Source organism: Oryctolagus cuniculus, chromosome 13 (genome assembly GCF_051225735.1).
Source record: "Oryctolagus cuniculus isolate XC-2025 breed Fujian yellow rabbit chromosome 13, ASM5122573v1, whole genome shotgun sequence".
Classification (NCBI taxonomy): Eukaryota; Metazoa; Chordata; class Mammalia; order Lagomorpha; family Leporidae; genus Oryctolagus; species Oryctolagus cuniculus.
The window spans coordinates 22,702,469-22,729,370 of NC_142879.1; the positions used below are offsets into that span (position 1 = coordinate 22,702,469).

Consider the following 26,902-nt stretch of genomic DNA (forward strand, 5'->3'; position numbering starts at 1 on the left):
CTAAGTGGACAAGGTCAGGTTTGTCCAGGTGGTAGGTCCAAGATAAGACGAGGGGCCTGGAGAAGTCAAACAAAAGGCAAAATACCGAGACCGGCCAACACTTGCTGAGAAGAGGTGAATCTCCAAATCTCAGGGGACTTTAAGATGACACGAAAACATGGAGTTGATAAACATCCCTCATCACAAAGAGTCCGAAAACGTGCTGGGCTGCTCAGGGCAGGGGTCCAGAATGGCACCTCTCAGTGGAAGGCCTGCACGGCTTCCATGGCGGGGAAGGCTGCGCAGGGAAGGCGGCTGCAGACAGCTCAGATCAACACTGACCAGTGACTGCGATGTGGCCAGCTGCCTGGAGGACATACCCCAGAGCCACCAAGGAGCTCCTGCCACCAAATCCCCATCCCAGCGGACTGGGGCACTTCCCCCCCAGTGGCGGAGCCGCCGCGAACAAGGCCCTGCAGTGACAACAAACACTCCAAGGACACAAAGCGGTGCGGGGAGCCAAGTGAAAATCCGAGAGACAGGGCTGGGGACAGCCTGTGCTGGAGGGTAGGTCCTGGCAGAGGGGAGCTGCAGACGCGGGCAGAGAACACCGCAGGAGCCAGGCGGCAGGGAGAGTGGCCTGGCAGGCGCTGGCCCTGGGAACACGGGACTCCCCGGACTGCAGGGTGACAGAAGGCGAGTGAAGGCCAAGGTGAGGCCTGAATTCAGAGCACACACGGAAGCGAGCCCCAGCACCAACACGCTCTCTCGCGGGGAACACACCCAAGGGCAGTTTCGTGAGAGGGCCTGTTTGTCTGGGGGAGAGGTCAGATACCGTGCCTGGCGTGCCCTGTTTGTAAGCACAAGCTTCCTCCTGGACAGCCTGAGTCCGTCTGCGTCGCGGGCCAAAAACCCGGGCTCCGAAGTGTCCTGCCCGAGCTGGGAAAGCAAAACGGGCCAAAACATCTATCTTGTCCCAGGCCGCACTGATCCTTAAATCCAAGCTCCTGCCCTAGGGGGCTCTCAACTCAGCCTCCTGCAAACCCCAGCCTGGCAAGGGCTCTGGCACCTGCCACTCTGACCATGGCCACTCCACGAGCCACAGACCACAACCCTAGACCTGGGGCTTCTAGCATTGCCCAAAACACAGGGGACAAAGTCTTCTTGCGACTAAGGGAGTAACCCAAGGCGCCTCTTGGCTGGTTGCTCTTAAAATCCTGGCCCTGTCAACGGATGGAAATAATTTCCAGGACATGGAGTGTGGCCGGGCCGCGTGAGTGGGACTGAAAGGAGCTTTGCCCCATTCCCCAGCAGCAGGACTAAGGCCTGGGCCACAGGCCAGGCATGGCCGGGGATGTGGGAGGGTCGCACCAGAATCCTCTGTGCACAGACCAGTGCCCGGAGATGTGACTGCAGCTCTCGTGGGCAGGAGGTGTCTCCAAGGCCCTCAGAACCTGGGCAATGGATGACTCATGGGGCTGCACCGACCTCTGTGTGACCACATGAGCCTGGCGCCATGTGACTTAAAAATGGAGTCTCCTTCCTGCCCCAGAACTACTGCTTTGCTTAAGTGAGTCAGATCTGGAGAGCAGGAGTCGTGAACACTGCTGGGACGGGGGTTCCCCAAACCACTCCGGCCTGCGTGTTCCCTTCTACATGATCCTACACCCCACAAGGGGCCACATCGGCACCCACAGCCTAAGACAGAGGAGGAGAGAAACCAAGGGCCTTCGTGCTCGGCCAGCCAGGACAGGCCGGGCTTTGGGCCAAGTGCCTGCCTCGTGAAGAGCTGGGGCAGGGACAAGACCTCCAGGGCCAAGGCTCTCACTTGGCAGCGGGCAAGGGGCTGGGACAGCTTATGACGCTTAACGTCACAGCTGCTTACGGCACTATGCAGAAACATCTGGGACACACGCTCCAGGCACTTTCACAGCGTGAAGCCATGGCAGAAGTCAGGTCTCATGAAACCTTGTGACGTCATCAACACATCCTGTGTGTGTGCAGGGCTCCGGAGCTGGAAGGTACGGCTGACCAGAACTCTGCGGGCGGCCATTGCATTCTGTGGTTGTACTAGAACAAGACTCTTCTGGAGGGCTTGGCGCTCCAAAGCCCCCTGGGACCGCCAGACGGCCATGATTCTTGGGCCAGGACCCAGGAGAGGCCCCGGAGGCTAGTGTTCTTTCTCCAGAAGCAGAGCAGCCATGCCAGCCGTGCCTTAGCAGATACGAGATATTTTCGGAGGTGTAGCCCAAGGCCATGCAGTTCAGGGGGAAAGGGGCATCCCAGTGTTCTGCAGCACCCGACAGAGGCCCAGGTGAGCAGAGACAGCAGGCCAGTCCCACAGAAGGGGCAGCCCTTCCTTTATTCCAAAAACGTTTCGGGCTGTATGGCGGCCGTAGTGCATGGCGCTCTTGGAGGAACGTGACCCCTGGCCATCAGAGGCTGCTGAGCTGGAGGAAGCAGGGTCTGGGGTACGGCCGGCCCCTCAATCACACCACAGCCCCCAAACAAGATGGGCCTCGTCCACTGGACTGAGACACCTGCGCGGTGCCTTTCTGGTGGGCAGAGCTGGAGGCGGGGGCGGCGGCTGCAGCCGGAGTGTGCTGACGACACAGTCGAGAAGTTTCTGAGGAGGCTGACTCAAAAAAAAAAAAAAAAAAAAAAAATCCCACTAGAGCTTTCTGAGTCAGCAGAGGTTGAAGAAAGGGACAGGAGCTGAGGTGCTGAGATAAGCCTGGGATTCCCCAGCCCACTTCCCCAGCAGCAAGTGGGGCACCCCTGTTCAGCAAGCCTCCCCCCTGCCCCAGCGGCCAAGGCAAGCACAGGGGACCACTGCCACAGACGTAGTCACCCTTCCTGCCCCAAACCCGCAGCCAGCCGCCTGCTCCCACCCCGGGGGAGCCTCCAGAACCCTGGGGTGGCAAGGCCCCTTCAGCAGGCTAAGCCATCCCCTGTGACAGCCGGACTCCCAGGCACTCTGCTTCTGATCCAGCTCCCTGCAACTGCACCTGAGAGGGCAGCAGCAGATGCCCCAAATCCTTGGGTCCCTGCCACCCACTTGGGAGACCAGAATGGAGCTCCTGGCTCCTGACTTCCACCTGGCCCAGACCTGGCTGTTGCGGCCACTTAGGGAGTGAACTAGCAGACAAAAGATCTCTTTGTTTCTCTCCCTGTCACTCTGCCTTTCAAATAAATAATTTTTTTTTTTAAAGAAAGGCACCTTTAACTCCTTCTGGCCTCACCTTTTACTAGGACAGAAAGAGTCACCCTTGTGTTCAAGTCCAAGGTGTGGAACCCTGCGTGGGCTACTTTATCTCCCAGCCGAAAGGTTTCACCTGTAACATGAGGCAGCTCATCCTTACCCGTTCAGGACGCTGTTGTGAGACGGGAGGATCCAGAGGCCACCGCTCTTCGTAAGTGGCTGTGACCCCTGCATGGCAGTCACCTGCTTACAGGTGAACACTACACAATGCACAGAAGGGGCACCCTGCCTCACTGGGTCCCCACATCCCCCCTCCCACCCTCCCTAGTCTCATGCTGCACAGCAAAGCCACATGGATGACGCTGGCCCGGAGATGACAATGGAGCTGAGAACTTCCTACTGCCTGGCCACACAACGTGTGCCTGGTGACGCTGGTGTGAGCATGTCTACCGCCCTGCCAGTCATCCAAGCGTACGGCCACACAACTATGGACAGAACATAATTACTGAAAATAAACCACTATGCTACTGGTTCTGGATTTCCCATATTCGTCATATTTGGATTTTTATTTTATTTTTTTAAGATTTATTTATTTATTTGAAAGGCAAAGTTAAAGAGAGCCAGGGGCAGAGAGAGAGGTATTCCATCCACTGGTTTACTCCCCAAACGGCCACAAAGGCTGGAGCTGTGCCCATCTGAAGCCAGGAGCCAGGTGCTTCTTACAGGTCTCCCATGCAAGTGCAGGGGCCCAAGGACTTGGGCCATCCTCTACTGCTTTCCCAGGCCATAGCAGAGAGCTGGATAGGAAGTGGAGCAGCCAGGACTTGAACCAGTGCCCATATGGGATGCCGGCACTGCAGGAAGCGGCTTTACCCGCTACGCCACAGCGCCAGCCCCTGTGTATGGATTTTAGGGTATACTCCTTCTCATAAAACTCTGCTGTGTAATGGTAAGCCATGGTGGGCAGGCAGTCGCCTCCTGTGGCAGGGGTCTGCTGCGTCTCTGTCATACATCCGGAGGCCATGTCCAGCGACCCAGCCACACCGTCCCTGCGTGTGCAAGTGCGCTCGATGGCATCTGCACAATGATAAAAACATCTGACCACCCATTTCTCCTAATGCATCCCTGCTGCTGTGCAGGGCATGGCTGTCAGTTCCGTGCGTCACCATCCGCTCCCTGTTTTTGCACACAGTGTCCCCAGGGCTGCCTACTGCAGCACCAGAGGGGCTGACGGCCACCTCCCTGACTGTCCCTTAAAGACACAATGCTGCACCCAGCAAAGCCCCTGCAACCGAAATCCGTCCCTCTGGGGTAAATATCCTCGTGTTTTTCACCACTCTTCACACGCCAGCGGCTCTCCCCTGAACTTGCTCTAGTTTGGCATTTTCTCTCCTAATTGGGATCAAGAACTGGAACAATCCTCCCAAAGTGGCCTGAGCAGGCCAAAGTTCAGCCAAACCTGACCTGCAGCACAGCCCTCTTCCTCTGTACTCCTCAGGCCTGCTCTCTTGTTTAACCCACCCCTGCAGGGGTCCCTACCTCTCCCTCCACGCCCACCCACATGCAGCCTGTTTCACACCCGCTGTGAGTCGCTCCCGCTCGCTCCCTCCCTCCCGATCTGAGAGGCCTCCACGCCCTTGCTGGATCGTTCCCACCTGCAACACACGGAGCCACTACACAGAGATTATCTCCATTACTGCGCTCGATTTCCCAGGGCTGGGAACCGGTCCCAGTGGTCACCTGCTCCATTGCCGAGTGCTATCGGGTGGATCCTTTCCACCTTTCCGAGCAAGGGAAGGGAAGCTGCTGCGACACCGTGGGTGCTGGACCAGAGTCCGAGACCCACGGACTCTACAGGACAAAGCAACATGTTTACCTCTTACTCTCCCTGCTCCCCTGGGCGAGACAGATGGCAGTCCTGCAGGCCACATGTTCACCACAACCACTGTTCTCCCTTCGCCAAATGCCAGCAACACTCACAGCCCCATTCCAGTTTAGAGCCTGATAATAAGCTGTCAGGTCTCATATCCCAGGTGGTCATCCGGTGCCTCCAATTAGTGTGAAGCTTTCAAAGGAAGGGCCCAGGCAAGCTTTAGAATTCTTTTTCACTCTTTCCGAAGTGAAGCTCCTAGCTGTACTCAATCAATACTTCTTGATTGCCTGATTGGGCTAGATTAGGCCTCCCCATCAACATGACGACCCCAAGTCCCCAAAACACACACTGGGAACCGGCTCCCTGGAACCAAGGCTCCTCCCTACCCGCGCTGGCCCCTGGAGGTCACTGCGACTCTCACCCTTCTGTGATCTGGACTCATCAAACACGAATTCACTCTTCTGTCTCCAGCTTCAGGAAAGGGTCCCCAAGTGGACACAAAGGGACACCCAACCTTCGCATCCCAGACACCAGGGCCCACCTCGCTCTCCAGCTGGAGGAGGAGGGCGGCTCACTCTGACCTAGAAACCAGTGCGACCCCCACTCCATGCCAGGAGGACCTTCTCTGTGGTTTCCTTCTCCCCATGGACCCATGCGAAGCTGAAGGCAAAGGTGATGGGTGCTAACCATCCTCGTGGCACAGGTGGAAAGGCCACTGTGGCACTCAGAGCTCCAGCTGGGAAACGCAGACTCCAGCTGGGGAAAGAGTGGACAGCCATCCTCACCCGGCACGGGCACAGAACACAGTGCTCTCCTGCGCCCTCAGCAGGTATGCAGAAGGAGGAGCTCACGTGCCACCGGGCACTCCTGGGTGGGCTGGAATTCACGTGCCTGGGCACCCAGCTCTGGGCCTTTCCAAACACCAACATGCTCGGGGTCCTGTGACACAGGAGGACTGAGGGCTGCCCAAGAGACGGCCCGAGTCCCTCCGAGGCTCTTCCCGGTACCGGCTCTGGTGAATTAAGGAGCCTTTAGCCAGAAGCTCACCATTGTTCTGAGAACTTGCAACCCCTAAGCCAAAACCAGGCGTGCAGTGTTTGTTGATGGCGCTGTTGAATCCAGGACAGGAGGGGAAAGAGAATGAAATTAAATATAAGATATGGTTCATAACTAAAAGCGTTCCTAAAATAGCTCCCAGAGCTAACATGATTTGGGAACAGTTATAAAACAGCCTCACCGCCAGGAAGCCTCTTGCGGGCCTGGACTGCATCTTATGGCCCTTTGTGTCCACGCAGGTAGGGCACAACCACGTCTGGCCACCATCTGCCCGACGCATGTCCCGATGAATGCAGGAATGGATGACCTCCTTAGGCCAACTCCTGTGCAACCGGAATAGCCAGGCGTGTTCCTCCTGTTCAGCCCCATAAAATGCCGCGATACCACGGCCAACCCCTGCCTGCCTGGAGGCCGTCCCGTTACTCGCCTCACCTGTGCTGGAGCAGCATGTCCCAGCTCCCCACATTCAACCTCCTTCCCAGCCCCGCCCCTACCCCAGCACTTGGCTCGCCGCACCTCCTTTTCCTCTCTCACAGAGAACCAAGTAACAAGTTAAAAAATGGCAGGAACTCTTTCTGAGTAAACTTTGCTCTGCAGCCAAGATGACGAAGCCAGGCCTCACCGTGGAATGTGTCTGTCCTCCTGTGATTTGTAACCTGCTCCGGACCAGGCTGGGATCTGGCCAGCTGACCTCCAGGACACAGCCTTTGCCCTGGGGTCTGCAGGAGGAGGGGAGGCGGACGCCACTTCCCTCCCAATCCTCACTGGGTCCCACAGCCCTGGCCACCACTGCCCTGCCCTGGTGGGAGATGAGGCCCCTTCCCAGGGGTCTGGTCTCCTCCCGAGGCTGCCCAGTAACCTCAGCCCTCAGTCCCACCAAACATGTATGTCCCTTTGTCCCCTTCCTGGGGGAGGCATCAAATAAGGCCAACCCCTCAGGCCACCATACCCCATGCTCTGCTCCTCCCCAGACGGAGTGTCCCCACCATGAACATGGCCCTCAGCATCCACTGGGCATGACCACGTGTCAGGCCCTGTGCTGGGCCCTTCCCAAGAGCAGGATGGAGCCAGTGCTGTGTGACCTCCCCTTTGCCAGGCAGAACTGAAAGCGCGACCAAGGACGCACAGCTGGGACGCAGACTCCAAGCCCAGGCCCCCAGCCACTGAGCTGTACATACTAACGAATCCCTTCCCCTCTTGGGAAACTTCCCGGCTCCTGTTCCTCGTTGACAAACTACACCCTGTCTTCACACCTGACAGCTCCTGGTGGAAAAGCAGAACTAAGCATAGCCTTAAAAACAACAAAAAAAGAGCCCAGTGCCCACGAGCCACATCTGTATGTAAGTATCTTTAAAATGATCTTACTGTTGACTCATTTAAATAAGGTGCAATGTATACATAACTGCTTCTGCTTTATAAAGTACTTCCATGATAAATGATCACATTTCATGCCCCACGGAAGCCTTGTGAAATACACACAATTATTCCCATTTTACAGATGAGCAAATGCGAGAAGCCAGGGGAGTGAGCCAAGGATCGCTCAGCTAGTGAGAAGCAGGGTGAGGGCGTGAACTCAGGATTTCCCAAAGAATATCCTTCCTTCTGGGTATCTACACCTGAAAGGCAACACAGCACTGAGACAGAGAGCAAGGGCCTGGAATCTGAGAAACTCACACTGTTCAGCGACCTGCGGCAAGTTAATCAGCTTCATCTTCTACGGCCTCTTCATCCATAAAACAGTGCTAGCGACAACTGAGACACGTGGGTACTCTGAGCACTAAATGAGATAATATATGCAAGGCACTCAGCGTGATGCCCATCACATAGGAAAGACTCAACAGACGGCCGTTCCTGTTACTACATGCCCAGGCAGGGGCTACGGCGTCTCCTTAGCTCCACATGACTGTCATAGTGGACACTACACACCAAACTGCATACACAGCAGGCGCTCGGCACAGGCCCACTGAGAGCAACTCCCTTTTTTCCTCAGCCACTGTCCCTGCCGATGACAGTGGCCATGGGTCGGCAGACACAGGCACCAGCAGCAGCCTGGCGGCAGAGGCAGGGCTGCAACTGTGCTTGGGGTCCCCGGGGGCTGGGATCTGTCTTCTCCTGCCAGGGAGGCTGAGTCTGGGCTCCCGCGCACAGCAGCCCTGAGGCGGCAGTGTCCTGCATGGACACACTGGGGTGCCAGGGCCTGCAAAGGCTCCCAGCTGCGTCACCCTGGCCACAAACACAATGGCCACCAGCTGCAGGCACATGAAGGGCTGAACACGCCGCGCCTTCCTGGGGTGGGGTCCCCGCCTCTGCCACAGCCCGCTTCCTGCCCCCTCCACAGAGCACCAGGGCCCTGTCGCAGGGCTTGGAACATGCCTGTCCTTGGTGAGAAGAGCAAATAAAAGCACATGGCCTACTTCCAGCAGTCTCCCTGTTTCTCACTTTGAGATGAAAATAATAAAAACACACACATCGAGGCTGGGGAGCGGGGGGTGGGGGTGGGGGTGCACGGTAACCTGGCAACCCACGAAAGGTGTGTCAGAGCGAGTGGGCCGCAAATAGCCCAGTGCAGGGCTGAGAACAGCCAGGGCTGGACGGAGGAAGGTCACAGCGTGCTGGCCTGGTTCCTCGGGCTGAGCACAGGAGGGAGGGGGCGGATAGGACATGCTGCCCACGCAGCGCGTGACTTCCAGCCCTGTGTCCCCAGCAGCCTCTCAACTGGTCGCCCTGCCGGCTCCAGGCTCCCTCTCCTCCAATCCCGTCTCCATGCTCCCTGCACTATCCTGCACTATCGCCTCTGAAATCCTGCAGCTTCAAGTCCCTCCCCTGCTCGGAATCCTCCCATGCCTGCTCACTGCCCCCTCGCCATGCCCTGGGTACACATTCTGCCAGCACCTGGTCCCGATTGCTCTCCAACCCGCCCTCACCACTTCCCTGTACACCACACCTCTGACCACCACCCTCACTGCCCCTGCCAGACGCTTCCCTGCCTTATGTCTCTGCACATCGCAGCCGAAATCCTGAGGTCAGAGTTCTTTTAGCACGTATTTATGGAGTGCCAACCATGGGCCAGGCGCTGCGACTGCAGAGATGCCTTCCTTAGATGGGCCGGGCATGGAGGTGCAGCAGGTTACAAAGCCACTTGCAATGCCACCAATCCGTATCAGAGCATGAGTTCCGGTCCCAGCGCTCTGCTTCCAGGCCAGTTCCTTGCTAATGTGCCTGGGAAAGTAGCAGGTGATGGCCCAAGTACTTGGACCCCTGCCACCCACATGGGAGACCAGGATGGAGTTCCTGGCTCCTGGCTTGTGCCTGGCCTAGGCCCAGCCATTGCAGTCATTTGGGGAGTGAATCTGTGGATGGAAGACCTCTGTCTCTATCTCTGCCTCTCATTCTATCATTCAAATAAAGAAATCAATAAATATTTTTTAAAAAAGAAATACCTGATCCTTTGCCCAGAATAAGCTCACAAGACAAACCAGTCCACCAGTGCTGTATAATGTGGCAAAGTGTGTACTAACAGACAAAAAACAAAGCGCATTTAACTCTTAGCTAGACATGATTTTAAAGCCTTTACATGCTCATTCAATCCTGATAATATCAATCCAATAATCCTACAAAGTAACTACAACTATCATCAGCCCCATTCTATAGAAGAAATTGAGGCATGGCAAAGGTCAAGTACGACTTACTCAAAACCACGCTAAGAGAGGGACAGAGGTCCATGGACACTGGGCATCTCTGGGAAAGAGGCTGGTGTGGGATCTGAGGCCCAACAGGGTGGTCAGAGGTGGCCACCATCACGGTACAGTCAAATCCAGGATGGCCATGCCACAGTGGCTTCTTTCAGAACATCCTGGGAGAGGGTACTTCTGGGATGGAGGAGCTGCTCAGGGTGTGTGTGTGTGTGTGTGTGTGTGTGACACATCACCCCCGTCATTCTAAGAAAGCAGCAAGCAAAGGGGACATATGTCTGAGCACCTGTCACAGAGTTAGGTGATGGGAACTGCAATCCACAGCGAGTCCACTCCATCCCTGCACTTCCTCCAGGGCACTCGGAGGGGACGTCACCCCAGACCTGCTCAGCTACTTCAGCATCCAGCCCTGGCACAGGCTGGGTGTGGTGTGGGGGAGATTCTCAGGGTGTCTCCAGTAGCTGCTCCTTCTGTCCCCGCATGGCTGTAAGCCTCTGCCAGCCAGGCTGCCTGCAGTGGGCGCTGCAGTGAGGCTGCAAGAGTGGGCACTGCCCCAGTCCACATCACAGGGGCCAGGCGTGTCTTCCCTGGTGTTGGGAAGGTGGGGCAGGTGCAGCGCCCTGGCTCCTAGGTCTCACTCCCCTGTACAGGCAGCTCTTCTTCTGCTCTTCATCTCACAGCAGAACTCCTGCTCAGCGAGTCCTTGTGCCAGGGCCGGTGCCACGCCACTGCAGCCCCACCCGTGACCAAGCTGAAGGGACTCCTTGCTCCTCCTCTTCTTCAGGCACCTCTGGGCAGCTCTTTCTGAAAATAGCTGGAATTAGCTCCCTGAGGACAGGGACTTCTGCTTTGTCAAGTGCTAAATGCCCAGGGCCCGGGACAGTGCCTGCAACACCACAGGCCCTCAGTACGCATTATCACCTCCACCTCGAAGATGAGAAAGCTAAACGTATTCCCCAGGCTAGTATCTGGCGGGATGGAGACTCTGAAGGAGGAGTCACGTGGCATATTGTACAGCCACAGAACACTACCATACACAAGCAAGACACTTGGGAGAGACACAGAAGACGACCCTGGGGATTAAAAAACTTTACTGAGGACTTGCTATGTGCTAGGCACTGAGAAACATAAAGATACACTGTTTCTTTAAGGGCCATGTGTCCACATGTTTATGGGTGCAGATGCACACACATATATGAACCACACATGTATGCACACAACACAAATGTCATGTGTGTACTGAGAGCTTGTAAATATGTGTTCATCTATCGCTGGACAGTAGAGGGGGCCCAGTGGCTGAAACAGTTAATGGATGTGATAGGAACCTGGAAGGGAAAGCAACCACGGGAGGCAGATCCTCCACCAGGAGACAGAAGTTGAGGAATGCAACGTCTTCAACAAGAACGGCAAGAGCAAGGATGACGCGAGGGGTGGGGATGACGGGTGCCCGGGCATGTAGGCAGCACCGGACAGGCTCCCTGAAGAGCTCGGAGAGAAGTCTGACTTCCCCAAGGCTCCCCACCGCCCCACTTACTGCCACTTCTGAAATTGACACTTCTATCTTTAACCATTTCACACTCCACACCTATCAGTTCATGCTCAGTATTAAGGAAGGGTTCCACTGCAATGAAAAATGTACATATTTTTGGAAACTGGCTCAAATTCAATCTTTCTCCTGCAGAGGGGACGCTGGAGTCGCCCTAGGTCCCTAGGCTCGCCCCGGGCTGCCTAGAGTTGGCCAGGACCCCACTGAACTTCACAGGGCGCAAAGGGCTCTCCTGCTTTGAGAAGGCAGGCTGCTGGAGACCAAGTGCCACAATAGGCTGGGCCTGGCTGTCCACACCTGGAAAACCAGGGGTCTTCAGGGCCCCGCTCAGCAACACACGCTGCGGCCGGGGTTCAGCCTGGGCCGTGTGGCCTCCGCATCAGAGCTCCTTCTGCTGGAGTCATGAGTTGTCTCTTGGTCTTCTTCCTGCTAGGCTTGTTTTGACACGAGGTGGAGGCTAATCCTGCTGGCAAACCTGGGTAACACAACAGGGCAGCCATCCCTCCCTGAAGCAGCAGGAGCTGCTGGCTCCAACTGGGAGAAACCGGATCTAGGCGTCTGATTGGTCAGCAGCTGATCTCTCTGCTCTGGCCCCTGGAGGCCCCCACACATCCCCAGCGGGGCTGGGGCTGCAGCCAGGCTGGATCTGGTTCTGCCTCTGCATATTATTAGCTGAGCGCTCTCAGGCGGAGGGACCGTATTCTCTGACTTGGTTTCCTCATCTGTCAAGCATAACAATTACCCCCCAAGAGTTCCCGTGAGCTTTCAATGAGTTCATATATTAAACACACTTAGCCCAGCACCTGGCATGCCTCAGACACCTGGTGAATTCAGCTCTCATTACCATCCCACCGTCTGCATGTCAGGCTTCCTGAAACCTGCTCTCGGGAGCTGGGCCAGCTCAGGAAGCACACGGGAACCTGCTGTGGGGCTGGGGTGAGCAATGGCACCGAGAGGCTATAGGCACGGGCCTGCAGAGGCCTGCAGCCTCCCTGAGGGTCCTGGCTTCCATGCCTCGCGCTGTCGGCAGGTTCCTGCACTGGCGGTTGGCATCTCAAGCTCCACGTGCTTGGGTCCCTCGTTTCTACCCTGTCAGGTGCTCCAGGCATTTTCTTTGAGAGAAAACAGCTTCTGGGCAGCCTAGATTTGGCGGCACTAGCTTGAAAAGTCAGTGCTGAGGGAGCCAGGGCCAACCTTGCAGGTGTACCCAAGGATTTGCAAAGCAGCCATCTCTGGAGGGGGACAGGTAACATTGCAGGCACGCATCACCGACAACGCTGGTCAGCAAAGTTGAGCAGTAAGACTCTCTCGTCCAGTGACGTCCCAACCACGGCAGAGCAGGCAGTCTGCACGGTGACAAGCTCCCCCAGCACTTCCCAGGCCCCGGCCCCGCATCCCCGCTGTTCAGGGCACACGGCTGTGCAGATGCTGAGGGGCCCCAGGGCTGAGCTTCCGGTGCTCAGCATCCGTGCAGGAAGCTGCAGAACGGGGTGGGAGCAGACAGGGCATCCACTTTCATGGTCTTTCCCCCAACTCTCCCCGGTTCTGCAGAAAGGAACGTCCCCGGAGACTCCGCTCCGTGTCTAGGTACAGCCAAGGCTCACCTTCCATGTCTTCTTCACCTCGGCCTTTTATCTTTCTGTCCCGGCATCTCTCAGAGGGTGCTCAGTGAATGCTGGCTGAACCAAATACACACTCTGATTCTGACTCAGACTCAGAAATGGCCACACTCACGTTGGAACCAGGGGTGTCCATCACACGGAGCCAGGTATTCACAGCTACTGGAGCCCAGGTTAGAAATCCTAGTATACACACAGGGCCACAGCTGCCCTGGGAACTCTTTGGTGTCCAGCAATGATCAACACGGCTGCTGGGCTATGTCAGGTGCAGCCTTTAGGTGTTTACGACTCCAGCTCCCCAAGGAGAGGGAATCACAGCAGTGCCTGCCTATCTCCCACTTCCCCCTGCCCTCCATCTCCTCATTCTGGTCCCCTTGCCATTTTTCTACAAAGTTTTTTCCCACTGCTGCTGCCACTTCCTCATACTCTTGGTAGTGAACTCTTGACGGTACACAACACAATTTCAGTGCACGGTCAAGTTCCAGACTTCCATGAAGCCTCAGAAAGATCTATGCTAATGAATCTTTACTGCTGCTTGCCCATGCCAGTTTCAGGGCTTCTCCTGCTGCCTGGCACTTAATAACTCTGGCTGCTTCAGGTATGTTTCTTCTGACCGTGTGTTCGGACCTGTGCCGCCACCTCTCTATGGAAGTCTCTGTAGAGGGCTGGTGTTGTGGCCCAGGGGGTTAAGCTGCCACTTGCAACACCAACATCCCATACTGGAACACTGGCTCAAGTTCTGACTGCTCTGCTTCTGATCCAGCTCCCTGCTAATGTGCCAGGGAAGGCAGCAGACGATGGCCCAAGTACTCGAGTCCCTGCCTCCCATGTGGAAGACCCAGGTGAAGTTTCTGGACCAGCCCTGGCCCCTGGCTGTCCTGACCATGTGGGGAATGAACCAGAGGATGGAAGATATCTCTGTCACTCTGCCAGTCAAATAAATAAATAAATGGGTTTTTATAAACCTTTGTTGGTAAAAAAAAAAAAAAAAAAAAAAAAAAAAGTTTCTTTCTGGGCCCAACAATGATGTCAGAGTTCATGTCCTGACACTATTTGCCAATTCGTCTGTCCTCAGACCTCACCCTTCCTGATTTGGACACTACTCACTGTCCCTGTCTCTTTAATTTCCTGTTTTAAGTACAAGGTACTATGCTAAGACCACCTCTCCTGCCTCTCATGACTCTGCACTCACTGGGCTAACTCCGGGCCCTGCCACTTTTGCTCAACCCGTGTCCCTGGAGGCACCCTCACAACCGTAGCTTCACCCCTCCCCTGTGGCGGTCATCCTCACCCTCGAGTCCAGGCTCACCCTGGAATACCTGCTGGACAGCCCACTTGAGTATCGCCGATGCTCAACGTAAATAAAAATTATGCGGCAACTACCTACTGATTCCTACTGAAGCCAGCATCCGTGCCAGTCACTGCTGAGCAGCAAATACTGAAATCCTCGACATCTCTGAGCGGGTAAGTAATCCAAGAACCACGCAATGGGGTAGGACTGGGGTAGAACCCTACAATGGAATTCAGCCTTCAAACAGAAGGAAATTCGGACGCACGCCACAACGTGGATGAACCAAGGACAGCACGCTAAGTGAAATATGCCAGTCGAGGCCGGCGCCGCAGCTCACTAGGCTAATCCTCCGCCTTGCAGCACCGGCACACCGGGTTCTGTCCCGGTTGCCCCTCTTCCAGGCCAGCTCTCTGCTGTGGCCCGGGAGTGCAGTGGAGGATGGCCCAGGTGCTTGGGCCCTGCACCCCATGGGAGACCAGGATAAGCACCTGGCTCCTGCCATCGGATCAGCACGGCGCGCTGGCCGCGGCGGCCATTGGAGGGTGAACCAACGGCAAAGGAAGATCTTTCTCTCTGTCTCTCTCTCTCACTGTCCACTCTGCCTGTCCAAAAAAAAAAAAAAAAAAAAAAAAACGCCAGTCGAAAAAGCACAAACGTTGTGACTCATTCCACTGCCAGCAGACTTCTCTCCTCAGTGAGACCTCACCTAACACCACCATCACGATTTCACTCCACAGGTCCCATTCATACAACACTGCTGATCACAGCATCAAGACAGGAAGTAGAAGGGTGGGAGCCAAGGGCTGGGGGAGGGAAAATGGGGAGTTGCTGTTTAACGGGCAGAGAGCTTCAGTCCCGCACGATGGACAGGGTCCTGGGGATGGACGGTGGTGATGCTGCACCACAGGACGGAGGCACCCAGCACGACTCAGCTGAACACTTAAAAATGAGACAGTCACTTCCGTTATGTGTATTTACCGTAATCTTAGAAAGTTTCAAGCCCTTGTCCGCCAAGCATTTTTCTGTATGTTTCAATATAAACGGAAAAGACTTTGTCCTCATGGAACTTACTGAAGGGTCAAGATGGCGGCCGTCATCTAAGCGGGGCCCTGGCGTTCCCACCCCGGCATGGCTGTTCTCCGGGCCCATCCAGCCGCTCCCCACCTTCCTCTCTGAGGCTTGCACCATGGAGTGTCCTCCCCCCGCCCCGGCACTACCCTTCCCAATGACCCTCCTTTCTTGCTAGAAAACAAGCAGTGGGAAAGCCGCACCGCACCTGGCTCCAGGGCTGGCTCTACCCCTGGCTGAACAACCTCTCACTTACACTCTAATTTCCTCACCCGTCACACGAAGAGCTTGGCAAGGCGTTCGCGAAGGCTCTTTTTGGCTCTAGCGCTGGAGAAGCCTCCAGTTCCCCGCACCCCGCCCGGCCTGAGGTCTGCTCTATTCCTCCCAGGCCCTCGGTTCAGCCTGAAAAGAAAGGCCTCATTCAGGAGGGGAATGCGGCCCGGGCATTGGCTCCCTCCAAGGGCTCCCTGGCTTCTGTCTCCAGCCAGCCTGGACTTTCACTGCTTGCAACCTTGTGACTTTGGATTACCTGACCTTGAATCCTGCAAGCCCTGCACTCCTGCTGAGCCCTCTCCTGACCTGACTGCCTGTAACTGGGACACCTCGCCTGCTGACATCACACTGTGTTCCGCTGCCACGAACAGGGCTGCCTTGGGGCTGCACAACTGGATGCTGCCGGCCAGACTGAGTTCTCCCTGGGCCATCAGCATGGCCCCTGCTGACGACGAGCCTGCCGGGGTCCCGGCCCCTGCATAGTCCTCTGAGCTCACCCATCTGCCAGGCAGGGTTCACAGTCTGCCTGTGATAGATTCATTCACTCCACAAACGTGCACTACGATGCCTACTGGTGACAGACGCTGCTCTAGGCAAAGATACACCAGGATGGAACGGAACTGCTTTCCATACGGAAATACCGCCCTGCCATACACACTTCCCTGTCGATGAAGACTTTACCTAACCCAGCACTCTCTCACTCAGCAGGTACTGACTAAGCACGTACTATGTGCTGGGCGCTACCCCAGGTTCTATAAGAAAGAGCAGCTTTGAGAAATGCAACTTTCTACATATACAGTGGCTAGGAGCACAGGCTCTACCAGACAGACTCTAGGCTGCATGGCCCAAGACAATCATGAAATTTCTCTTGGCCTCAGTCCCCTCACCTGAAAATGAGGCTAAGAACCATACTTCACTGATGAGCTCACTGGGGAAGTGAGACAGCCCATGCGAAACGCTCAGAACACGACATGGCACGGAGTAAGCCCCTGAATAGGACCCGTATTTTCGATGTTCTCCCAGAGGCACCAGCAAGCAGCACTTAACATGCCAGGAACGTGAAGAGTCCCTGCCCCACCCGGAATCCCCAGAGTGCCTTTGTGGGTGTGCATTGATGTAATGCAGTCTCCACTTGACCAGAGCCAGCAGAGAGAAACAGGTCACTATACAGAGCACTCTATACAATGCCGATGCTTTCACGTGGGTTAACCCTATATCAATAAAGGTATGGATGCCAAAAGCCACTGAAAGGAAAAAATACAGGAGTATTTCAAAAAGTTCATGGAAAATGGAATCCAAGGAGAAATTTATATTGGCACAAAAAATCCTCAAATCCATTCATGAAAGGATCTTGAAAAGGTTCATGGAAAAATGCACATTATGAAAAAAGTTATGCATGGATTTCAAAATTTTTGTGCCAAAATAGACATTCTGAATTTCATTTTCCATGAACCTTTGTAGGTACCTGGTATACCCAACAACACAGACAGACAATCCAAGAGAAAAATGAGGAAAAGGCTTGCATAGGCACTTTTTCAAAAGAGACCCAATTGCCATCATTAAAAATGCATACTCGGATCAAAGCACAATATGGGGGCCGGCATTGTGGTATAGCGGGTAAAGTCGCTGACTATGACACTGGCATCCCATATGGGTGACAGAGTCCTGGCTGCTCCACTTCAGATCCAGCTTCCTGCTAACAGGGAACAGCAGCAGAGGACAGCCCGAGTACTTGGGCCCCTGCCACTCATGTCTCCGAGAGGCCCCGATGAAGATCCTGCCTCCTGGCTCCTGGCTTTGGCTTGGCTCAGTCCTGGCCATCGTGTCCATCTGAGAAATGAACCAGCAGATCGAAGATCTTGTTCTCTCTGTCTCTCCCTCTCTGAAACTCTAACTTACAAAAAAAAAAAAAGTACATCTGTTTTTTAAAAAAGCACAATGTGACTAGATACCCACCAGCATGAATCCAAAGAAAAAGAATGATAATTTCAGATACTGGCAAGAACTTGGAGCAACTAGAACTCTTTTACTAGTGGGAGCACAGTTGGTACAAATGCTTTGTCATTATTAAAACTATGATCCAGCAATTCCATTCCTGAGTCTTTACCCTACATATACATGTGTGTCTATACCCATGTGTGTATGTACAATGACGCTATATCTGTGTGTATATGTATGTATATACATGCATACTGATTCACCAAAAGATATGTACAAACACATTCACAGCAGTGCAAAGTCTGCACACAAACACCCACCAGCTGTACAATGGAAAACAAACTGGTCTGGTAACGATATGGAATATGACACAGCCACGATAATGGAAACCTACAATGGCTCATGACATGATGAATGGCACAAGAAAAATGATGAGTGACAGAAGGCAGACCACGGAAGAAAACTGAGTTCCCTGGTGCAACAGTGAAGAGCAGGCGAAACTAATGTAAAACCACGCTGTGATTTCAGCAGTCAACATGGGGTCACCCTTGGAAAAGTATCAGTAACTACAAAAACAAGTGAGGCACCTTCTGAAGGGTCTGGCCATGTTCTGTTTTTCTGTTTTTTTTTTTTTTTTTTTTTTTTTGCTGATGCAGGTGTTAATTGTAGGCTGTGAACACTTGGTACTGAACACTTACAACTTGTTCACTTCTCTGTACGCATATGTTAATTAAAATATTACTTTATTAAAAGGCTAATGAGGGGCCAGCATAGCACAGTGTGCTAAGCCTCCAGTTGGCCAGCATCCTATACTGGTGCACTGGTTTGAGCCCCGGCTGTTCTACTTCTGATCCAACTCCTTGCTAATGCACCTGAAAAGGTAGCAGATGTCCCAAATACTTGATACTACACTTGCTTCTTAGCCAAAAGGCTGAAAGCAATGTCAAATCTTGGGACCCTGCCACCCACGTGGGAGAGCTGATTGGGATTCTGGGCTCCTGGCATCAACCCAAACCAGTCCTCACCAGTGCAGCCATTTGGGGAGTGAACCAACATACAGAAGATACCTCTCTCTCTCTCTCTCTCCCTCTGTCACTCTGCCTGTTAAATAAATCTTTTAAATAAATCTTTAGAAAAAAAAAATAAAAAGGCTAACGAGAAAGATGAGAAAACAAAATAAACTTTTATCCAAATGTATCTTGCCCCAGCACCAACAGATTTCAGGGCCTGCTCTCTGCTCCCAGACTCTGAGCACTTTTCTGCCATGTCTTAATAAACAGCAGAGACATTAATCCACAAAACTCCAACAGCACATAAAATAAACACGTTTCCAAACTCCAAATTAACTTGTCAGGCTTTATGTTTCTATGAAGTCAAGTTGGAAAATATATATGGGTTTCATGAACGTGTGTTGACACACGGAGTAACTTTTATGAGAAGTAAGATTTTTAATAAGAAGTGGTAGAGAGGCTGGCACCGCGGCTCAATAGGCTAATCCTCCGCCTTGCGGCACCGGCACACCGGGTTCTAGTCCCGGTCGGGGCACCGGATTCTGTCCCGGTTGCCCCTCTTCCAGGCCAGCTCTCTGCTGTGGCCCGGGAGTGCAGTGGAGGATGGCCCAAGTGCTTGGGCCCTGCACCCCATGGGAGACCAGGAGAAGCACCTGGCTCCTGGCTTCGGATCAGCGCGGTGCGCTGGCAGCCCCGCGCCAGCCGCGGCGGCCATTGGAGGGTGAACCAACGGCAAAGGAAGACCTTTCTCTCTCTGTCTCTCTCTCACTGTCCACTCTGCCTGTCAAAAAAAAAAAAAAAGTGGCGGAGGCCACAGGTGAAAAAGAGTGGAAACCACAATGGTCAAGGAGATGACTGCTGCCAATCAGCACCAGGGACTTGGATCTCTGGTGGCTGCCACGGAGCCCGTCTGCACGTGGTCAGCCCCAGCAGAGTCTGGGAACCCAAAACCAAGCTCAGGTTTGCAAGCAGGCGCGTCGTGAGGAGACCCAGGGACACAGCAGAGGGATCCAGAATGCTGACGGGTGAGTACGAGCGACCCAGCGGCTGGCAGACGAGTGACCAGCAGTTCCTGACCCAGCACAGGAAATAGCGGCTGGGTGTGGGCAGCCTTGGGTACATAAGGAAGTGACGTCAGCCGGCCATGGAACAAGAGGATGTAGCCTTGGGTGTACTCTGCCCCGTGGCAGGGATGAGCAAGCCGGGCCCAGCGCAGCTTCTTTCACGCATGGGCATGAGTTTCTAAGCACACACGCCCTCACCTACTCGATCCACTCAAATATTTACCACCGCGGACGGGGCTCCTGAGGCTTCCAGCTTCCACTGCCTTACACTCGTCGGCTGAGAGAGCAGGAACTAGAATCTGGGTCCTGAGCCCCAAGCAGCATCTCAGCCCCTTGCCTGAGGAGGGGAGTGGAGAAACGCCAGGAACATCAAAGGGATCTTCCGCGGAACCCATTAACGACGGGAGAAATAGAAAAGAAAAATTCAACAAAAACAGCCAACCCCAATGTCACGTGCCAAACGTCATCCGCTCTAGAATTACCTGTTTGGTTTGGGTTCAATCCAAAAACATATCCGCCTCCCTCAGCCATGGAGAAACTGAGGGAGGACATCAGACTCCCGAGAACAATAATGAGAAGCAAACTGGAGCCAAGGAGAAACAAGGTTGCTTGGTCTTACCAGGTCTTCTGCTCTGCCAGTCTCCTCCTGCACCACTCCCATCATGCCATCACGCCGTCTTCCCCCCGAGGCATGGTGTGCCACTGCTGATGTCACAAAGACTCCAGGTAGTGAGGTCACGTGCACAGAACCTTGAATGTGTCCTGCAATTTAAAGAGTCAGCACATTCTAGGATCCATACACAGCTACCCTCCCTCCTCCTTCCACAGCAAGCAACAGTCTGCTGCATTTGGGGAGACCTCTGCCCCTGTCCTGGCCTCTGTCAAGCAGCCTTGCCAGCTGCAGTGCCGGCAAGATGCTGGGACGCGGAGCTATCTGTCGACAGGTAGGATCTTTCTCACTGGGGAGACACACCATGTCCTCCGGGGCGAGGAGTACATGCTTCCCGCATTTAAGAAAACTAGCAGGCAGAATTCAGTTCTGCAAGGCAAAGCAAACACATCATGCTCTACAAATCAAGTCACTACACACACACACACACACACACACACAGGGAGAGAGAGAGAGAGAGAGAGAGAAAGAGACAGAGGCAGAGAGAGAGAGGAGGAGGGAGAGAGAGGGAGGGAGAGAGAGGGAGAGAGACAGAGGCAGAGAGAGAGAGGAGGAGGGAGAGAGAGGGAGGGAGAGAGAGGGAGAGAGACAGAGGGAGAGAGAGAGGGAGAAGCAAAACAGCTCCAGGCTAGACTGCGATCATTTCTACAAGAAGCATGCTTAGAAAGGCTTCCCTGGTGCCCTTGAAGGTATCAGTGCCCAAATGAACCAATTTCCTAGGCTTATCGGGTGCACCAGTGATGTGGCTGCACAAAGGCAGCCCTGTGCCTGACCTCAAACACACCTGTGGCTCCTACAGGACACTGTGGGTGCCTTAGGGACAAGACACCGAAGGACTTCACCGCCAAGGTTCCCCGTAGATGCCAAGGGTGGGCACGGGGAGGCAATGGCTAGACAGCTTCTGGTTTCCGGTCGTTTCCAAGAGAAGCAGGGAGCTGATGACGACGACCTCTCGGGGTCACTTACAAAACCGCCTCCTTGTACCACAGCCACTCACCCTCTGCACAACTGACAGCTACAGGGAGGGCCGCCCTGTGCACTGGGGGTCATTCAGTACCACGTGGTCTTTACCCACTGGACACCTGTAACACCCCCTTTTTTTTTTTTTTTTGACAGGCAGAGTGGACAGTGAGAGAGAGAGAGAGAGAAAGATCTTCCTTTTGCCGTTGGTTCACCCTCCAATGGCCGCCGCGGCTGGCGCATTGCGCTGATCCGAAGCCAGGAGCCAGGTGCTTCTCCTGGTCTCCCATGGGGTGCAGGGCCCAAGGACTTGGGCCATCTTCCACTGCACTCCCTGGCCACAGCAGAGAGCTGGACTGGAAGAGGGGCAACCGGGACAGAATCCGGCGCCCCAACCAGGACTAGAACCCGATGTACCGGCGCCGCAGGTGGAGGATTAGCCTATTGAGCCACGGCGCCAGCCCTGTAACACCCTTTCTACCTCTCAGGTGTGACCAAAAAGGTCTCCCGGTATTACCAAAGACCGCCTGGGAGCCAGGGACAGGAGGCAGGGGACACGAAGCTGCCTCTGGTTGAGAGGCGCTGCCTCACATGACAAGTCACGTCACACGGACGCCATCCCAGCCCCGGCTTCACGGTACAATCATCCATTTTGGGAAGAGTCTGCAAGATTTAGCTGGTCATGATCAAAGGGCATCAGGAAACAGAGCTCTCGCAGGGAAGCGACCGCCAGATCCGAGGAGCAGGAAGAGGGGGTCCCCTGAAGTCCCCACTGTCCACTCCCAGATGCCCAGCCCACATCAGGGCAGACCAGAGAGAAATGCCCAGCTGTCCAAGAGGTGCCGTCCACCTACATGGTCATTCGCTTCAGGAGCTGGGTGTGCACACACCACCTGCCCACCTCATCCTGAGAGGAGGGCAGGCCCGGCTCAGCCCCGCCCCTTCCTGTGCTCAGCTCATCCTCCCGGACCAGAGGGCTCTCAGCAAGGGAAGCTCAGGTCTGGCCCACGAGGGCCCCGGGAGCAGTTGAGGTCGGCAGCCAGGGCCCAGGGAAGGTACCAGAATGAGAACCGCACACGTGAGAGAGGGACAGGCTGAGGGTGGCAGGATTCACCCAGAGGAGCAGCCTGGGCACTGGGGCGGAGCCAGGCCTTGGGAGGGCGGGGCCAGGGAGGTCAGCAGGACAGGCTGAGGGTCTTCCAGGCCACAGCCTCGCCCGGGCAGAGCCGACGCTGACCGCGTTGCTGACTATAAATCTGGCCCACTCGGGCCAGATCTGGCTCAGTCCGGGCCGGCCCCCCGCGAGCTACAGTTTTGCTAAATTTAGTGCTGTTCCCAGCCACCCAAACGACTCTGCTCTTCGTGTCCATTTCAGGTTCAGCCGGGGACAGACAGAGAGGAACAGGACTTGTCGAGAAGAGATCTGCCCTCGCGTGACCCCTTCCTTTCCCTGCTGAAGTCAGGGGCCCCGGGGGAGCAGAGACGTGAGAAACCACAGTTGGAGGTCTCTGGGCGCTGGCTGTCTCCAAGCACTGGACACAGGCTCTGCACTCCAGGCGGCCCTCGGGGTGAAAATGGGCCACCGATCCCGGAAGAACAACCCTCCCGCTGCCCACCCGTGCTCCCAAGGTTTCACTGTCTGGGAGTCGCGATGCTGCGGGGTGAGGGGCCCCACACGTGTGGCGAGTGGACGGAGACACCTCCGGGAGAGGACCAGAGGGCGGCTTCCCCACAGCACTCTGGGCAACCCTGGAGGTGAAAGCGGCTCAAAAACAGGTTAAGAGAGTGGTTCCAGCTAAGCCTGGCCACCCGCTGGAGTCACCTGGAAAGCATCAAACACTCCTAAAGCCCGCGTCCCTCCCCAAGGCCTCCCCGCCGCTGTCCCGGGCTCCGGGAACTTTCAAAGCTCCCCAAGTGCTTCTGATGTTCAGACAGGTTTAGCAGGCGGCGAGCGGGGCGCGTGGGCCTCTGCTTTCATAGAGCTCTGTCTTCAGCCGCCCTGGGGCCAACTCCTAACCAGATCACTTCCTTGCTCTGTCACCGTGTGTCACCATGGCCTTTCGGTGCCTTGTTTCACCAACTACAAAGCGCATGCAGCAAGACGGAACACCCATCCCAGAGGGCTGCTGTGCAGGCGTCATGAGACCGTCCAGGTGGGCGTGGAAGACGCGCATGTAGTAAGGGCTCAATGAAAGCCAGGACTCTCCACTGTCGTAGAGAGGAGGAGGAGAGCGGGAACCAGGAGCTGGGTCCGCGCTGTCCCCGGAGCGAGTCTCCAGGGCTGACCTGGGAAGCAGGCGGGCGCCAGAGGCGGCCCCGGCATCTGCACTCGGGTGGGCGCCCGCCCTGTCGGGCTGTGCCTCCTACCTTCCACGTCACGTGCTCCTCTCCACATCCCACCACTGAGGGTCCAGCTCCGACCTCCCCAGGGCTGCCCTCCTCAGGTGCCCTGCACCGCGTCCCCACGATGCCTGCCTCTCTGAGCAGCCACTGCCAAGTCGGATGAGTGAACACGCTGCTACGTCCTGGCCCCGCTGCCTCAGAAGTCACTTAGCACCGTCTGGGAGGTCTGGGGCCCCGGATGTGCCACGGCTGCCGAAGACTCCGGGGTTGGAAGTCTGGTCCCCTGTGTGGCGAGGTGAATAGGCTGGGGGGCCTCGGAGAGGCGGGGCCCAGTGGGAGATGGTTAGGTCCCTGCAGAGCTGCCCCAGAAGGAACTGACGTAGCTCTCATGGGCTCCTGGCTACTCCTCCAGGAACGGTGCTGAGAGAGAGCATGCCTGGTCCTCTGTGTTCTCTCTCTGGCCTGCAGCCTCCTCACCCTCCCACCAGGATGTCATCCACCACGGGTGACCCAGCCAAGGAGGGCCTCCCTGGAGGCCAACCCAAGAGTACACTGCCCTTGAACCTCCAGATCTGATGGCTCAGGACATGGCGCAGACTCGGGCATTTTGCTGTAGCCACAGAGAAAGGACTGCTACGGGCAGCCAGCACCACACTGCACTGGGCACACAACACTGGATGGACAATCACTGATGGACTGAAGGCACACACGGAGCCAGCAGAGCTGGTGACACAGCAGCTAGGACAAAGGCTCCACACCCCAGGCCCAGCCCCCAAGGCCCACGGCCTCCATCATGACAAGGATGCACCATCACCTCATCCCATCCTGGGAGACCCTGCCCACCTGCTCCTAGGATCCGTGGCTCCTGCCACGAAACCAGCAACCCCCAGTCTCCCTAAAACCCAACAACAGCCAGGCAGAGCCCTACCCTGCCCACACGGGAGCCCAGAGCAGCTGGCCACCCAACAGTCCGTAAGCCTCTTACAGATTAAAGGTCCTAATTTAAGCCTCTATTTGAGGGAGGACAAGTGGGTCAGCACTCGGCAGGCCGGATGGTGCCGCCCGAGGAAGGAGGAAGGACTGAGAGCCAGGGAAGGCTCCTCTCCTTTGGGGGAAGACATGGCCGGAGAATCACGGATGGAGTAGAACCACTGTGGCACGGGGGTGCCCATGCCACGCATCCAGAGTGCCCCCACGGCGATCTGACCTCTAACCTCCCATCCAATGAGCCTGAGAAACTGGACGACAGGGACTGGCCTTCCACTCCCTGCCCTGGCCCCAGTAGGCAGGATACAAGGAGATTTGTTGCTAAAATAGAAAATTTCAAAAGAGGGAGGGAATAGTTAACAAAGGTGAGACCCAAGAGAAGGGGGAAGGGGCTGGTCACCTGCATTCTAGGACTCACAGCCTGGTGACCAGGGAGAGGAGGGCAACCTGTGCTCCTCACCCCCTGGTTGAAGTTTTCCTGGCCTTTCTCCCCAGCTCCTCTGCAGCAGGAAGCAGCGGGCAGGGTGCACAGTCACAGGCAAGCCCAGGGTCACGCCGTCAGGGCCTGACTCCAGCTGCTCTTAAAAAAAAAAAAAAAAAAAAAAAAAAAAAAAAAAAAAAAAAAACCCTCTCAGGCCAGCTTTGTGGTGCAGCAGTAAAGCTGCCACCTGCAGTGCCGGCATCCAATATGCACACCAGTTCAAGTCCTGGGTGCTCCTCTTCCTATCCAGCTCCCTGCTAATGCGCCTGGGAAAGCAGTGGAGATGGCCCAAGTGCTTGGTCCGCTGCACCCACATGTGAGACCCGGAGAAAGCTTCTGGCTCCTGGCCTCAGATGGGCCCAGCTTCAGCCACTGCAGCCATTTGGGAAGTAAACCAGCAGATGGAAGATCTCTGTCTCTCCCTCCCTCTCTTTAACTCTGCCTTTCAAATAAATCTTTTTTAAAAAGGAGGGAAAAAAAGCCTTCTTGCCACATGTGTCTCCATCGACATGGGCTCCCGGGCAGCGGCTGGAACCCACTGGCCAGGCTGAGAGCAAAGAAATCCTTCCAGGACAGTGTATCTCAAACTCTCAGGACCCTGGTCCACAGTACAGAGAAACTGTACTTGGTGATCCAGCCCAAACGGACACGTGCGTGTGTGTGCGTGTGCGTGAGACTTCAGGTTTCAGACCACTCATCTTTACCACACACTATGCAATCCAGCAGTTTCTATTCTAGTCCTTTTTCTTAATGCTGGACTCTAGCCATGAAGGCGTCTGGACTCACAGTCTGAACATCACTCTGGGGAAATGAAAGAGGCTCTTCTGGAGAGAACTGTGACCCCAGCAGAACCTCCCCACAAAGCAGAAGACCACCAAGCACATGGGTGAGACCTCTGGCAGGGGCCAGGAACCGCCTGAACCCCGGTGGCTCAGTCCTTTCTCAAGCAACAAGTGCCCCCCAGAACCCCCAGGTCTGTGTCCAGCGCAAGCCTCAGGAGCACCTCCCCCAGGCCACTCCAAAGGGCGCCCTCCAGGGCTGCCCAGGCTCTAAGCACAAGCACAAGCCCCGCCTCTCACCGCAGGAACTCACCTGTGACACACACAGGCAGAGATGCCAAACCCAGGCTGGCAGCGTGGGCTTCTTTATTCCCCTCCCATCAGCCTATCTGCACATCAGATACACTGTAAAGCCCTACAGGACAGGAAGTTGCTTGTTTTTAACGGCTCGTCCAGGGATATTTTTCACAGGAGGTTTCTGGACAACAGGAAAAAGATAATGCAATTTCAAGCCATGGTCAGCCAGTCTTTCTACTTTCCCAAGAGGCCTACAAAATTGCGCTGCCGCCTCCAGACAGCCCTCCCTGATGGATCAGAACATCTAAGGAATTCTCCAAATCCTAACCTAGGGTAATATGAAACCCTAATGACTCCCTTCCATACTCACTGTTCCCAGAAATGCAACACACTGCCTCTTTATATCTGTAATTACTGCCTGGCTGGGTATCTGAGTTGGAAACCATGACACAGAAAAACATCATAATTAGTAAGTTTCAAAGGTTGATTTCTTTTCTATTTTTCCCCAGGTAAATTTTTCTTGTGTGCAATGCTAAGAGCTGCAAATACTGGTTCACTTCATCTATGCCAGACTCCTCCTCCTCCATGGTTTCTGCAGATTCACTGGAGCACTGGGGTGCCTGCCACCCATCAACCCTCCCCCTCCCCCACCCCGCCAAAGCCAGAGTTCCTAAGTGGGACAACTGCACAAGTCGCAAAGATACTGGAGAGGGAGCAAAAAAAGCATCTCATCCCCATCTTGGGAGCTCACTGAACATCAGACGGCTCACGGGG

The 26,902-nt window shown here is 55.2% G+C and overlaps 1 protein-coding gene across 1 annotated transcript in view; it reads right to left on the bottom strand.

Moving 5' to 3' along the window:
* Positions 1-26,902, bottom strand: part of LOC103350987 (uncharacterized) — a 61,006-nt gene that overhangs the window by 18,738 nt on the left and 15,366 nt on the right. The window contains exon 2 of the mRNA XM_089311422.1: positions 20,231-20,373. Coding sequence (XP_089167548.1) covers positions 20,231-20,373 — 143 coding nt within the window. The remainder of the gene's footprint in view (positions 1-20,230; positions 20,374-26,902) is intronic.